The following is a 16826-nucleotide window of genomic DNA, read 5'->3' as shown; positions in this document are numbered from 1 at the left end:
TCAAGCAGGAGAACCGGGAGCTGGCGGGCGCCATCACCGCCAGGGACGAAGTGGTCGCGGAGGCGGCTAGGGACATGCCCCGCTTCCACGCCCAGCTGGCAGGGTTGCAGGCGGCGGCCGCGGAGGCGGCCTAGGCGGCGGCGGCCCAGGCGGAGGCAGCGAAGGCAGAGGCCAGGAGAGTCATGTGGGACTCCTCTCTGGTCGAGGCGCTCGAACGCTGCAGGCGGCAGGACGGGGTGTCCAATGTGCGGTGTGCGCGACGCACGGAGTGCGTCAAGCGCTCCCGCTTCGACGACAGCGCTGGCCCCTCCAGCGGCCAGTAGTAGGCCGCGCGACTGCGAGTAACCCTACCCGTGGTAGGCCGCGTGACGGTGAGTAGTTATGGCCTTCTTAGTTTTAGGTTATCTTGACTAACCATCTCTGTAAAAATGATCCTTTTGGCCAATCAATAGTAATGAAGAAATATTATGGTTACCTAGTCACTGCCGACCGGGCTCGGATGCAACGAACGCGGACACTTTCCGCGACCACACAGCATCCGTGGAGACGCAAACCTGGCGCATATTTGAGCCTGGTTTGCGTCACTGCGGATGGCCTGGTCACTTTGCGTCACCCCGCTAGAGGAGGGCCCAGATGTATTTTCGGTCACCGCGGACGCAACCGGTCGTTCAGCGTCCGTTTGCGTCGCCCCGTTGGAGATGCCCTTATACCACACGTTCCTGCAAGGCATTTGTCATTGTCATGGACGAATAAATTACAGAACAAAAAGGAGAGAATTAGTAATGCAAATCATTCCTTATTGCCCTACAAAGTTACTAAGTGACCTATAAGCATTGTATTTACAGAAAAAAGTACCGCATTGCACATCCAAGCAGGCAAATCTCCCAGAAGGCTCAAAGAGCCCAACTTTAAATTAATAAAGCCCAGTTGTCGCTGACACTTGCAACAGCTGCTGGAGATACCAGCTTATAAAAATAGCACATCAAAACAACAAACGAGCAAAAGACAAGCAAGACTAACTAGGCCTAATCACTAGCTAGAGGCTTGAACTTGTCGAGAAGGCCCAGACAACTGTTGGGAGGGCGCGGAGCTGGAACATACCAAAACAAACAAATCTCCCTTGCAACATCATAGCACACATATTACCGAAGAGGCGAAGTAGTCTTCCTGCCTCGAGAAACCAAAGGAGGACGGCTAAAAGGAGACATCTCCATGGAGGAGAACAGCGCCCAAGGGGGTCGTCATCACCCGCAATGGCTGAAGCCTTGCCGAGCATTCGCCCTAGCCCAGCCACCACCCCTAAAAACACAACCTTGATACTCATCCAACGACACATCACACCCACATCATGAAGAGAAACCACCAGCATCACCCGTGGCATGACACCACCTAAGACAACCACCCATGGGTTTCTAGTTAGCCGACCGAACCGGGCAATCCACCGTGTATATGCAGCTGTGACGATAACGGCGGCGATGAGCTCAAAGAAGGCGAAAGTGTGTGCCTAAATACAAAGGAGACAGGTAGGTTAGACCATAAACATTAGGGTGTCATAATATACTATTATGACATTTGGGTTTTGGAAAATGCATGCTGAAACATAGTACTGGTGAGAAAGTTACATAATATACTATTTTAGAAAAATAACAATAGGTTAGACTATAAACATTATTATGTCCCAGGAAATAAATTTGCAGAAATTGTTGTGCCACCATTCTTCCAAATTCTGCAAGAGTTTGACGAGAGAAGTTGTTGAAACGTATGCCCCTGAATTTACAACAGAATTCAATAATTAACGCAATGCCTAATTTCCACATAACCATACAGGTACATCTGCTGGGAAATGAGTAAAACAGACCCTATATAGTATAATGGCCAGTAATAAGTTTATCACACGTCTACTACGGTATCTAACAAATATGGCTTTGGTGAACAGTTCTGCCCCCATTTCGCAAAAAAAAAAATTATTACTGCCCCCTGTAATAGAAAATCAGAGAAGATATCAAGAAAGGTGATGCTTCATTGATGTGGAATGGGAAATCTCAGTAGAATAGGTCGTTTGTATACCTGACTACCTTCATTCATCAGTTGATGTCAAGAGAATCTTCAATCCTTCATCCCTTGACAGCTAAAAAACTTAAGTTCGTCTCTTATATTAACTGTAAACAGTTCACCGAGTATGAGGGCACAAATAAAACAAATGGGTCCCTAAGAAACAAATGAAGAAAATAATCTTGAAGAACCAAAACATCAAGAAATAGAAAACACAAGAAAGCAGAAGTACTGAACTTTGTTATATTCAAGTCATCAGGGTTGTCTTGGATCCCAAACCTGCATGGATGGTCTCCAGGGATGGGCCTTGGGCAGAGCCACTCATCATGAATATTCCATGTTCTTTACATTGAAGAGCTCCAGCAGGTTACAACCTCAAATCGTTGAGTTAGATGATGTTGTGAGAGAGAAGAGAAGGATGAAGAGGGGGATAAATAATGGTTAAGTGCAATGACGATGGGAGACAAAGGAGGGGAGCTGCCGGGACATCCATATGGTGGTGGGGAGGTGAAGTGCAATCTTGATTGTTGGGTAACCAAAGAGGGCTTATGGGAGATTTATGGCTTTCAGTTTTTGGTTATAATTAGGAGATAGAAAACCGAAACGTTTGTGGAGGAACTATAGAGGTACCGCACATAGTATTTGGCATTTGGGGTGATGTGGCTGCATAGAATTTTAGAGAAATCTAGTAGTGGGGGCTAGCTATTTAGATATAGAAGATTAGGATGATGATTGTGGCATGTATCCGGTAACTGTTATGTAGTTAATAATGATATTTTAGGATCCAAACTGAAGTGGAGTGTAACCTTTAGCAGGTAATTAGAATTTCCAGAGAATAAAATATTTAGTGCAACATGCAGCAGAGGTTATATTGTTTATGTGTTTGCTTGGTGCTACAAGCCTACAACATCTTACCAGAGTGAACTACACAAAATGAGACTACAGAAGATATAGAGTGGGGCCTCGCAAGATATGTCCGATGTCTTCAATCCGCTCTCAACTGCCGAATCTTGAGCAAACAAAAGACATAACTAACTAGCTAAGTCTACCAATGAGAAAACAAAAACTGAGGAATTTCGAGTAGCACAAACCTGGTTGTCCACTTCATCCTGGTGTGAGTTCAGATTCTACACCGACACTTGATCAATCCTGCATATTCTAAATAGTTACAGAGAATAGTTTATATTGGATCCAATGGTAGAAAATATGTCGTCCATATGCAAAAAAGTGAATTTCAAGCTAATGCTCCACCCGGAGGACAAACATAATCGAGTTCTGGATGTAAGGTTGGCATGCACATGCATGCTCCAACTAAGCAAGAGCCACATCAATTGTGCGTCATTGATGTCCCCTCTCTGGCCATACATCTACAAAATAGGGCGAGTTGACTGATCCTTCCAGTAAGGCTATAGGGTTGTTGTGCCGACTCTTGGATCCACTCTGCAGTTTCCAAGCTTCGACGGTACCATTACCAACTTCCAAAAGTGGGAACCCAGTCAGCTCCTCTTCTTGGAATCAGCTAACCAAAGGCAAATCATTAAAAACAAGAGCAGCACCGGATATCAATTGGTGGATCGGCGCCAAACAAAAGCAATTACTATTACACCCCACCCATAATACAGAACAACTGAGAGTGCATGTGCACCCCAACTTTGCCACTTGCCAGACTAGGAACTACAACAAATCAGTACAATGAATAAAGAATTTGCAAGGAGGTATCTGTAGATTACAATTTAAATTCGAGAAATTTCTTAGGATCTGGGATGGCAGTTTCAAATGAACTTTGACCATAGGAACATGCCACCACTACACAACAATCTTTGACAACTTACAAAAAAACAAACTCTTTTAGTCCCACATTTTGGTATCCTGAATAATGATAACCACATTTTCTGGCCTATAACAACTCTCAAAGTATATATAGCTCTCACAAAGACACCAACACCAACATCAGCGGAAGCCGCCATTCCAATATGACCCACCAGAGGTCCCATTCTGGTTGCTCCCCTTGTTGCTGGGGCTATGACTGTTGTAACTATCAAAGCCATCATCCTTCGCATGATCCCAGCAAGCCCATGAGTCGCTGCTTTGGCTTGGTTGTGCAGGCTCGGCCTTTTTGTCTTGTTCATCCCAATCATCCCAAGAAATGGAATTATGATTCTTCGATGATCCATCTTGAGGAGAATTCCAGGTGTTTCTGTCGTTGCTGGTCTCATGCTCATACCTATGGTACGGCTCACTGTTGTTCTGCGTCCTTTGTTGTTGCCAATCGTCTCCCCAGCCACCGCCCACAACTCCTTCATTGGCATACCCCTCCACCTTCTGCGAGGCCAATGTCATCACTCCTTTCACAATCCCCCAGGTTCTGCTTCCAATCTCTCCAGTTTTACTCGTGACAACATTCATAGTTTCATTCAACTTCTGATCGTAGCCCCCTTCGCTCATCTGCATTCAGATAATCACCATTTCCAAACATAAATAATAATGCAACAAAAGATAAAACACTTAGACAAATGATATAAATGTATTACTCCCTCCATACACAAGAGGATGTCTTAACTTTGTCAAAATATGCATGCATCTAGACATGTTTTAGTGCGTAGATGTACATACAAATTTAGACAAATTTGAGACATCCTTTTGTGGACTGAGGGAGTAATATTGTTCCCATTGAGAAATGAATGTGACAAGGTATGCTCAATCAAGGAAGTGTGAAGTATGAACTATGAAAAGAAAGGTGGTTCAACTTCACGTGCAGTACAAATAATGATGATAAGAGATTAATTTCTCGAGTTAAGACTGCTCCAGAGAGACCATACCTCTCTATCATAACAGTATGTATTCAGGTGAGTTTGGTGAAATGTATTATTACAACAAGTTTTACCATGACACTAGATGAGCAGTCTGAACAAAGAACATTTCAAGTTCCCTGATCAATTAGACTAGGCACCTTTGCATACTACAAATCAGGACAATCACTCAAGATAAGTTAGACTAGTGAAATTCAACTTTTGCATATTATGAATCAGGCAAAGCAATCAAGGTACCTTTGACTCACTAGTAGAAAACCCCCATTTAGTACCGGTTCCAGAGGGCCTTTAGTACCGATTTTGAAACCGGTACTAAAGATTCGGGACTAAAGCCTCCCCTTTGGTACCGGTTCCTTACGAATCGGTACTAAAGGTGCCTCCACGTGGACACGGAGGAGCCCGCGGGGCTAGAGGCCTTTCGTAACACGAACCGGTACTAAAGGATACCGGTGCCATTTCTTATATCAAATTTTTTGATCTATTTTTTCACTCCCTCTTTTTATATATTTTTTGGAATTATTTTCCACTCCCTCTTTTTATCTATTTTTTAGAATTTCTAATATTTTAGTTATTTGACAAGTTTAGTCTCTAACTACACTTATCTCTATTCAAATGATCAAACTTCCCGCTCGGTCACCCATCATCCCACTACTCCAGCACTAGCACGCTTAACTTCCGAGTTCCTTCCCATCTCACGTCCAAGTGCTTCGCGCGCATGTTATTGATAGTAGTATCATATCAATCCTATTAATATGTTGGTCACGATATCACACTTCTTTATTGTTTGAATTCCACATGATTATTTTAATAAACAAAAGTAAAGATAAAATAATATTGAATAAATAAATAAACAATAAATTTGTATTTATTTTTACGTTTTAAATATATTTTAAATTTTAATTTGTTTTTGCAAAATCTAAAACCTGAAAATTTGTAAATCTAAAAATTTACTAACCTTTATGGTTAATTAATAGTAATCTTTATGCGGGAAGGAATTATTAATTTAAATTTAAAAAAATAAGAAATATATAAAATCCTGAATTTCTGGTGAAAACTAAAATGTTCCTGCTTTCATATTTCTAAGGATTCGTTTGCACTATATTGATGATAAATTTTATATCCACTCAACCTTCTTGGAAATGATCCTTTGATTTCTTTAGAAAACCCTTTGTTTTCTTTGTGATGCAATCAAAGAAATAAAAATCACATCGTATTTAAATGGGCATGGAATTGCAGTATTGCGTTTTAGATCCAGAAAATCCTTTGCTTTTTATTGTGATCCAATCAAATAGTTGTATGACTGAACGCATAAATTATAGACTAGTAAAATTTATACTCTTTGTCCTTTTGCAACTTTTGTAAAAATAACGGTATATTTTTTTGGTTTGTGAATTATGATGGCTATATATTGATCGAAAAAGCTATTTTTCACTAGGTTTAAAAACTAGAGACAACTGTGTATTAGTGTACTTTTTGGTTTGCAGGCTATGTATAACTTTGCTGGCGGTGATGTTTTTTTATTTACTTTGTATTTCTTACAATGTTGTTACTTATTTGTTGTTCTTGTTTTGATAAGGTACATTTGATGGGTGGCGAAATAAGCATCAAGGACAAAGAGCCGGGAGAAGCGGGAACATGCTTCGGATTAAACGTCTTCCTCAAGATCAGCGACGCTGAATAGCACATCGAGCACGGGAGGGCGGTGCCGTCCCTGTTCAGGGAGCCTGGCTGCTTCAAGGGTGGGCAATGTGTCCTCCTAGTCCATGGGGACGAGACCCGGCGAATCCTCCATTCATGGATGGAGTCATCCACCATAACCTTAGTCTGGAACGATTTGTTTGGAAGGAAGGAAACATTCTCCCTATTTGGATTTCATCAGGAATTGAAACATGCTATAGCTTAGGCAAGTGAACATACAATCTTTTGTGTAAACTCTGATCCAGTTATAATGACAGATGTGCATTGCTTGTTGGTTCATTGATTGCACCATTGCCTTCTTGAAGTTTCAAACATCAATCAATTTGATCTTCATCTTTTTGTTTTTAGCATAGTTCTTCTCGGATAGTACATTAATATTATGTCAACTTTCTATGCTTTTAATCTGGATTGCTGCTTTGGTAGACCATAGAAACTGTGCTAGTAGTTATATCTAGAAGTATTATGATGTCATAGCTTGCATAGACAAATAGGGGAGTGTTTAACACGAAAAAACATACTACTCGGGGAGAAGTGATGGAAGCACGTGTTTCTCTAGTGCACTGGGAAAAAGTATGTGTTTCTGCCAGTGTACCGTAATATACAAGGAAAACAAAAGATTTGTGAAAGGTATTTTCGTTTATCTTATAGATAAAACAATTCCCGATGTTTTGTGCTCTGTGACCTGTTAGTTCTCAGCTAGACTTACTGGCGATTGCGGTCTCTGAGATTCCAGTGCCTTGAAAGGCTATCGGTTAATTACTCATGCGGATTACACCACAAGGCACCTCCAATTTAATCGGTGTGGTTATATTCGTTGCCTTCCATCAGCGTTTTGCATGCATGATGGTGGTCCTGCCACATGTGAAGGTAAGCAACAGTGAGGAGCAGCTAATAGGTGAGATGATGGATGACAGGCCTGCACTCCTGGCAGCGCCAGCCCCAACGGACGCAGATATGCCTATAGTAGGTGAGATGATTGGGTTCAAGAGAGAACCCATTGGAACACCTATTAATCGTGACATTGTTTGCAATCGTTCACAAGAAGCCCAGGTTGTTTCCTCATGGTACACACTACTGTTTTTTCTGTCCATTTGATTATGTATCTTATCAAAAAAAAAAAATTCTTTGTGTACTTCTTGAGGCACAGCAAGTGATGTGGACTCAAAACTACTACTCTCCCGTGGCAAAGGAGCTCGTGCCTTCCATCCAGAAATACCAAAATGTCTTCTGTGAAGCTCCACTTGAAAAGATCAACCATCTTTCTCGTGCCGAGGCCTCCACATCACCCAGCCTCATCCTTTCGCCTGGAGAGAACAAGTATGATTCATCACTTCCTCTCAGATCTCGAGAAGATACAAGAGGCGTTGAGGATGCAACCCATAGACGAAGAGCACACTATTGAGCTGATATAGCCATATAGGTCACGGTGTAGGTGTGGGCCCCTTCTTTTACTACGAGAGTTCCCATCTGACTTGGAGAATCCCACGTTAGAGGAGGTGTGTCAGCTGCTTGAGAAGCTCGAGGCAGCCTTCACACATGTCGTTGGGTGACTTGACCTCCTCAAGACGAACCCCCATGTATGGAGCAGTGTCTTTCTACTTGATAGGAGAGTCACGAGGTCAGCAAGATGTTGGTACATACATGGGCGGTTGTTCTTTGAGGCGATCAAGCACCCCAGCAGCATTTTTCCAGGCTGCCTTGAGCTTTTCAAGAACTGAGTGCTCCTACTATGACGTAGGAGCTGCTTGTGACCTTCCAGTGGGAGGTCGACGCCTCCAACTCGGCATGGGGCTTGACGTCATAAGCAAGGATCCACACCTTTCACTATGCCCCTCAGATAGGGTGCGCCTCGTCTATGCGCCTCGTCTATGAGGGGAAGTGGTTCATCGCATGTGGTTCCTTCACGTTCTTCCCGAGCGGTCGGACTAGTATTGAGGGTTTGGAGGCTTCACCACCTGAACTAGACTGAGCTTCTCCGCTCTATTCAGAAATGACCTTTTGGTACTTCTTAATGGAAGTCATGAGCTTGTTTGCCTCGACAGAGTAGTAGATTTGGATATTGGACACATAACTTGATGTGCCTGAAGAAGAAAAAAAACAGAGGATTGATAAGATGCTCTAAACCAAATGAAAAACAAAATCCGAAATAGTGCATGCGACGAGGAGGCAAAAGTTGGGGTTCTTGTGAATCACCACATCGTCACAGTTACCGGTGTCGGCATGGCCGTTTCTTGTCCGCAAGGATGGGCAACGGAGCGTGCACGTCTACGTTTGGCGCTGCAGGGGGTGTAGGCTTGACTGCACTGCCGGAGTACCACTCGCGGTGTCCTCCAACACCTCTTGTACTAGCTGCTCCACACTACTTCTCACTTTCACGTGTGGCAGGACATCGTCAAGTTTGTCCTACGTATAGGCAAACTAAGGTAATCTTAAGTGTATGAACAGAACTACACATCTGAGGGACCTTAATAACGATGAAAAGAAAGTTACACGGTTACATGACTAATCAACCGTGCAGATAGATGATCTAGTCTTCATCCTGCTCCCAATGCCCGTGAACTACAAAGAAAACACCAAGCAGACATTGCCGGCCACCAACCAGGTCGCGCTCGTGGAGTCATGGTCCAAGTATTGAGCATGAAAAGTGGCAATTGATGTGATATGTTTACCTGCTCTCCCCAAGATGGAACAAAGGCGCCGTAAAAGGAAAGATATGGAGATTCGTTAAGAAAATCACTAAGTTAAGTTCGATGCTTTTAATTTAATAATATTATACTTTGCGGGGAGAGACGGCTTCCAAGACCTCAAGTAGCTCGACTTCTATATGCCTCGTTTTTGGTGTAGAAGCTCAAAGTTTGGAGTCAGAGGGAGACGTGCGAAGTGACGCCATACTCACCTGATGTGGTGGTGCCTGGCTAGTTGGGTTGCTTCCACATCTACCAGACCATCCCTTCTTGATCACGACTACACGCAGTCTATGCATGTACCTATGGCCAGATGACTTATTTTTTATTTCTGGTACTTGGGAATATCCCAAAATAAAACACCTAGGTCATGTACAAAAATACATCAGTCAAAAATAAAAAAAGTAAGTCATAAAGTAAGGGAAGTTACAAGCAAATGAACCGTTGCGGCTCCAATTTCCAACAAAATATAAAAGTAAGTGATTTTTTAAATTTTTGCATAAAACTAACATTAATCGCCCAAGCCGGTGGTGGGACATGCAACCTTAAGGAGTCAACTATATTATTGGAATTCTGCTTAACTTATATCATTCTAAAATGTTACATTTTGACATTATTATAATTTAAGCCAACAAGCTTCTTGGGATTGGTAGGCTTTCAGACGAATATATTGGTGTTTTTAGTTGTTTTTAACAACATAATATATTAACAACTAAAATTTTCAATCACACTTAACAAAATTAACCAAAAAATTAATGCTAAATATTAAGTTACAATGTCATTGGTCATAAATCGTATTGTTTCATAACAAATACAATTCCAAATGAAATTACATCTTACATCAAATGTTACATTGCTTTTTTTTATTTTGATGCGTTGTAACTTCAAAAATATTTCATTAAGTTGAGCCCTTTGGGATTCAAGATTTTTTTTTTTACAAAAACATGACTTTGCATAATATTTTGTGACACTTATAAATACATCACAATGCACTTTGATTCATTTTAGTATCCTTAAATATACTGCTAACGTCTCTTAAGCTTGTCATCTAACACCTATCTTAATTGGAGGGTTCTAGACTATATGGTTGTCCGCCTTAGGTGTAAGTAAACTTCTGACTGTCACATGATTTCCACTAAGGTGCATGTACATAAGAATTTATACACAATATGATATGTCTACATGATCTATTCTCGGATATTTGGCGTTAATCTTTTAATGTTTCTATCTTTGTCAAATATATCTTTCATATTTGTGTGGTTTCCACAATTAAAAGGTAATGCATGTGTTCTGTATACCTAGCTAGTATCAAATAGAACTAAATATAACATACACATGAGAATGAAAAAATAATAAGATTTTAACATTGTGTATTTAATATTTATTGTTTGATATGTAATTTGCATAAACTATACAATACAACCTAGAAAATAATAACGACTTCATCCTAGCTGGCTCAAAACCAACTCAAGTCACCAGAACATATATACTCATGTGTTGATTTGGAAACCCACTTGTCCAATTAAAATCGATGGATACATAATTTTATACTAATTACGCCTATAGAACCGACTAAAATCTTAAAAAAAAGTTCTTCCTAAGCAGTGGGCATCGTCCATCCATGAATGCATACTAGGGGGCGGGGGTGAGACCTTTGGCCTCACCTGGAAATTTGTAATATATTATATCTTAGTCATTTTGCCTTGAATCATGATCTATTTTCATTGACTGATATGTTACAATGAGTGCAACAACCTGAAGTTCGTATGTTATGTTTTGAAAATATTGGGTTCGTTTATTATCATATTGTAATAGATTGGTTAGCATCATGCTAGTAATGATTTCTTAGGTAATTAAATCTCGCATCGCATAGCTGAAACGTCTTTGATCAAGTAACTCAAGCACGTTCAAGACCTCTCTACTATGCTTAGAGTATATGACGGTGCAATTTTAGATTTTATAAATCATAGAGTCATGCCAATTGTTTGGGTTTTTTTACAGTTTTTTTACGACACGCTTGCAAGTAGGGGGAGGGATTGCATTAGTATATTGCTGCTAGATAATGATAAATTGTCTCGATAACTTCAATGAACTGGACAGATTTTTTTCGATAAAGAGCGCTTTATTATGAATTGGACAAATAAGTCATAAGTTACACAAACACTATTTTATGAATGGTTATGAGTTTGAAAGTTGAATGCATTATAATTTGTTTTAAATTTTATTCCATTATAATATGGTTTTCTCGTATAAGTATATGCACACTGTTTTCTCAAGACAACTTAAAAAAGATGTGGTGATGACTAAGTTCCACAAGAGTCAATTTCTTGAGTATTAGGGAGCTCAATGTTGGATTTTTGAATAGTTGTAACTTTGGGATGGCTTCTGTTTCCTTCACTCGTGCAAGGTTGATTCACTTCAGGGAAGACAAAAACATTGGGTTCATATTAATGATAGGTGAACTATATTGTGTCTAGTACAAAACTTTCCGCGCCAGGTAGAAAGAGATTGCTATACAATACACGAGGAGATCAAAATGGGCCCTGCCGTGCGTTGTCATCTCCTCGTGGATTGTAGCAAAGTCCTACTTGGTACGAAGAGACGGGAGGTCAGCAAGACGCTGGTCCATATATGGGCGGTTGTTCTTGACGTGAAAGCATCCCAGCGACAATTGTGCAGGCCCGCCTTGAGATTTTCAAGCACTGAGCGCTCCGGACGTAGGAGCTGCTTCACAAGGCGCGGAGGGACCACCCACTTCTCATAAGCGAGCCACCAAGACCTTGCGGTGGGAGATCAACGTCTCCCAAGTCGGCATGGGTCTTGCCGTCATAAGCAAAGATCCAGACCTTTCAGTATAGCATTTATCACCTCAAATGGGGTGCTCCTCGTCTATGGAGATGACAATGCTGCCCAATAAGTGGTGCTACTGTCGGAGTAGGAGTAGGGATGCACACTTCGTGGCCCCTTGACGGTCGAGCATTAGACCACCGGTGGAGGCAGCGGCAGAGGCGGCGAGATCCTCTGCTAATTTGCCGCTCCTGACTTGCTCGTTGATCGGCTAGGTGCAGCATGAGCCTCCCCGCCCTTGTTTGTGCTTGTTGATTCGATTTGTGACCGTAGCGTCTCAGCTTGAACTGCTTGCTCCAGTGGGACTCCCTCTTTAATTTGTGACACTTACATGAATCATATGGTTGCTCGTCTTAAGTGCGAGTAAGAGTAAAAGTTGATGGTACATGATTGTCCACTAAGGTGTATGTACATAAGGATTTATTCACAGTATGATATGTCTACACGATCTATTCTCGAATATTTGGCATTGATCTTTTAGTGTTTCTTTTATCTTTCATACTCGTAAAAAAACACAATCATAAATTCATACCCAATTAGCCATAATGACAATGTGGTTGCAACACTGCCTTATTGAATTCCAAATGTGAGAAGTGAGAACCACTTCATTTTCATATTTTTATTTCTATGTAGTTCCTCTTGATTAGTACACCAATCGAATGTAAAATCGTGTTGTTGTTTTGATAGACCATAGATAAGTTATCACATTTCCAATGGAAGTATAGTGATGTCAGAGAATGTATATAAGAAGAGAAGAGAATAGCCACAATACCACTAGTTAGAACCGGAAGTTCCAAAATACCACTATTGAGAACCATAGTGCCAAAATAACACTCAATTTCAGTTTCTCATGCCACAATACCACTAGTCTGTAACTGAATCAAACATTCTCAAACATAGACGCAAATGCCCTCCAACACAAAACATAGCACACAAAAATAAATCGATTGCTACAGAAGAGGAACAAGAGGTTTGGTGTGCTGTGTGTAGAAGGATACACTGGAGCCGTGGAGCGGGCGCGGAGCGAACAGCGGGCACTGCCACACTGCAGGTGAAGGTCGCAGCGCTCTCGTCTTCGCCTTTCAGCAAGGGGAGGTCACGACGCCCTCGTCTTTGTCTTGCAGCAGGGGAGAACGCGGGAGGCAGGGAGCATAGGAGGCGGCGCGGTGCGAGCAGATGGAGGCGTCGGCGCAGGCGCAGGTGAGGCCGCGGCAGACGTCACGCATCACGAGTAGGTGGGGCCGTTGTGGCTGGGGGTTGGCAGGTCGAGTGGGGCATCACCGGCGGCGGGTATGGCGGAGCGGAGCATGGCGCCACGGTGGAGCAATGGGATGGGAGGCAGCACGGCAGTGGCTGTTCTGTGACAGAGATAAAAGATACTCCTCGCCTATGTTGACTGAAGGGTAATTTTGGCAAGGCGAAAAAAATGACAGCTTCCCTATGTTGACCGACAGATTCCGTTTGACTATTAACGGGAGTGCTATTTTGGCATACAAAAACTGAAACTTGATGGTATTTTGGCACTTCGGTTCTCACTAGTGGTATTTTGGAACTTTCGGTTCTAACTAGTGGTATTGTGGCTATTCTCTCATATAAGAAGCAATCAATGAAAACAGAAAAGAAGAAAAAATAACTTGCTAAAGTTGCAAACTATTGAGCCTCCAAATTCCCACACAAACTTAATGAACCTCTTTTCAATATTTGTATCAAACTAATATTCATTTCTCTCTCAAAAAAAACACTAACATCCATTTCACAAGCATTGCCTGTGGGGAGGCGATAAAGTTGTACAGTAAGGAGTCAAATGCATAAGCTTTTATGAGTTTCAAATGATTGCGAATTCAAAGCTAGCTTTGCACTTGGACAGAATATGAAGTGTTTGTGAGTATCAGTAACTAATTAAGGTACTATCAAAATAGTCTAGAAAAAGCCCACAGACTCCCTCCCTGGTAACTATATGAGGCTTCAACTGCACTTGAATATCATCGCTGGTAAAGATTCATTTATCTGGATTTGGCTCTCAAATTCCGAAGAAAATAAATGGCATCACGAGATCAGGCCAATGGTCTTGAGATCTGAGCACCAGCTCCATATTGAGAAAACAATACACAATTGGCAGTCATGCTCTGCAAGCATAAAAATGAATCAGAAGTCCAGACACACGCTCGTCCAAGGCCATTGCTGTCGCTTGTCAGGAAATCAAAAGGGTCTAAAATTGCATGAATACCTTTTGGTGTCAGGAGATTCCTCTCAAGTTCTTGTAGTCCTCGAAACTAAGAAATTTATCCTTAATTTTGAGCCAGTCAGCTGGTTTCGGCATGAAAATTGCTATGTATCCTTCTCTGTCAGCCTATAAGTGGAAAGGAAAAGGGTGCTGGTCAAACTACGGTAAACATCAATAAGCCAAGGAAGAAACTGAAAATTTTGGCAAATGTGTGGGCAAAACATTTCAGCATATCATTATGAGAGATTTGGCTGTAACATGCATGGGCTGTGGCCCCGGCAATTTGTCCTAAATTTTCTCCTTGCCTACAAAACAAATCATGTCTTTCGCCTCGTTTCAGAAAATAAAAGGAATACAGTAAACAAAGCAAACTAATGTGCACAATCAGAATGTTATATAAATAAAGGCAAACATCTCATAATCCACAGACTTTGATTCACATGCAAGGTTTCGTGCGCACTTATGGGCAAAACATGACATGCTTCAACATTAGTAATGTAATATAATATACATATATGCAAAAGTGCAAGTTTTTCCATGCTAAACCAAAATTCTCAAGTTTGAACTCTTTTTCGGTGCCAGGGAACGATACCAACATTGAGTTTAGAATAGAAATAAGTTGAACATTTCAGGTGTGCAAGGACAAGAAGTTTGCACCAGATAACTATCTTCAGTAAGAGAGAATTGGTACCAACTAAAAATATATAGGTGGTTCGATTTGTGTATGTAGGCCCGACCATTATTACAATATTGCTACAGACAAGCCACACCAATAGCAAAGCAGCCAAATCATCCTTCTCATTGAGTTACTTACAGAGGTATTAAGCAGATTGGGTTGTTTGATCAATCTGTCATTGACCTCCAAAAGTGAACCTTTCACGCAACACCTGTGAAAGTTTTACATGAACAACACTTCAGTGTAAAACAAAAAAATGTCATCGAGCATAATCAATTGGGAGATATAGCGGACCAACCTCACCACAAAAGATTTATCAGTTGCGGCGACTTTACATAACACTGAATTTTCTTGCAAATGTTGTGCATTCTGTAGCAGGAAAACATACATCAAATAATTCTGCTAATTAATTAATCAAACAGAGAACATATGTCTAGTGCAATTACCCTTTTTCGTTTCCCAGTGACTTTTATCTCACTACGATCTGTCTTCCCAACATTGAAGTCAACAGCGGTTATTCCCCCTTCCTCTTTCAGTGCAGCATGGGCTGGAGCTAAACCAACCACACACAACCTAAAATTTTGAGGAAAAAAAGAAACCAGAGAGAGTAAAGGTCCTGCCTGTTCACCAATGTCAACATGCGCCGAGTATAAGAATAATGATTGGCCCTTGGCCACTAGACTTGCATCAGAAATAAGTGACAGTAGAACAATGTAATCTGTCAAAGATTAAATATAACTACAGCGATATTATTCATGCATACATAGACTCATCTTTGTCTACTACCTGGAAATAATCACTAGCATCAGATCCAACTAGTGAATATGCAAAGTTCGTCAAAAGACCATTTATTGCCTATAATTCTGAGAAAGCCAGCATTGACTTGTTGAAAACCTACCCGTTTGGATGGCGGTAAACGTACTGATCGTGTCCTGGGTTGAGATAATCTGCCAAGAAAATAAACAGAGATGAATTTGACGACTTGAAGAAGAGTTCTTGAAACCAGTTCGAACATGATAGTTAAATTGTGCATTAGGTTAGTTTTTCCAATAATTTGTTAAACAGCACCAGAGTGCAAAGTGCATACTCTCTACAGAGAAACACGAAATATCCTGTCAAGCTTTATTTAAGAAGGAAAGAACATCATACATTAGGTGGAGATGAATAAATTCCTTGGTTAAATAACAAGGTAGCTGATAATTTTCACAAACAACTGTATCAAACATGTAACCAGTCCATGCCCAATAGTTCAACATATGCATAAACAGTTAGGCAATACACACTACAGAGAGACTAAAGCAAACACATCTTCCAGAGATCAAATGCTACCCAGAGCCCAATAGTTGTAGGTTTATCATTTGGAAGAGTAGTGAAGTTGAGAGTGTTCTCTTTTACCGGCGACAAAGTAGCGCGCGAAGTTGGCCTCGACGGCGGAGGGCGGAGTCGCAGGGAGGCTCCCGGCGTCCGGGGCGATGAGGGCCCGCGTCTCCTCGTCGAACGAGGCTGCCTCCCGTGGCGCCAGATCGTTGACCGGGGTCGCGCATACCGCTGCGTCTTGTCCCTCCATTCGAGCTGCGGTGGAGGAGATGTAGTCCGGTGGCAGGCGGCGGCGCGGTTTGTGCGCGCGTGGGTGGCTGCTGGAGTAGTCGACGTGATCTGGTGGGCTTGGGTTTGTAGGCCGGGCGTTCGTGTCAGCGACAGGTGGGCTGATCTGGACCGGTCCTAAGGCATGGGCTTTGAAGCTGGACGAATTCCTTTAAATAAAGTATTCTGCTCATCACTTGGCGCAAAGAAGAAAAAAAAAGCAAAAGTGGAAATGAGAGATGAGAGAGAAT

The 16826-nt window shown here is 41.7% G+C and overlaps 2 protein-coding genes across 2 annotated transcripts; both read right to left on the bottom strand.

The window, feature by feature from the left end:
- Nucleotides 1-4002: 4002 nt before the first annotated feature.
- LOC124689345 (probable ADP-ribosylation factor GTPase-activating protein AGD6) lies at nucleotides 4003-4503 on the bottom strand. The gene has a single exon (XM_047222894.1). It carries the CDS (start codon nucleotides 4501-4503, stop codon nucleotides 4003-4005), a length of 501 nt encoding a protein of 166 aa, XP_047078850.1.
- A 9267-nt stretch (nucleotides 4504-13770) lies between these two features.
- LOC124689344 (protein Abitram-like) lies at nucleotides 13771-16558 on the bottom strand. The gene is made up of 7 exons (XM_047222893.1): nucleotides 16387-16558; nucleotides 15890-15938; nucleotides 15438-15564; nucleotides 15290-15360; nucleotides 15130-15202; nucleotides 14319-14441; nucleotides 13771-14217 (listed from the first exon to the last, which is right to left on the bottom strand). The coding sequence occupies exons 1-6, from the start codon at nucleotides 16556-16558 to the stop codon at nucleotides 14328-14330; spliced, it is 606 nt and encodes a 201-aa protein (XP_047078849.1). The 3' UTR covers nucleotides 13771-14217; nucleotides 14319-14327.
- Between the last annotated feature and the right edge of the window lie 268 nt (nucleotides 16559-16826).

The sequence above is a fragment of the Lolium rigidum genome, chromosome 2 (genome assembly GCF_022539505.1).
Source record: "Lolium rigidum isolate FL_2022 chromosome 2, APGP_CSIRO_Lrig_0.1, whole genome shotgun sequence".
Lineage (NCBI taxonomy): Eukaryota > Viridiplantae > Streptophyta > Magnoliopsida > Poales > Poaceae > Lolium > Lolium rigidum.
Note: the sequence above shows the minus strand (reverse complement) of the source record. Positions and strands in the feature narration are given on the sequence as shown.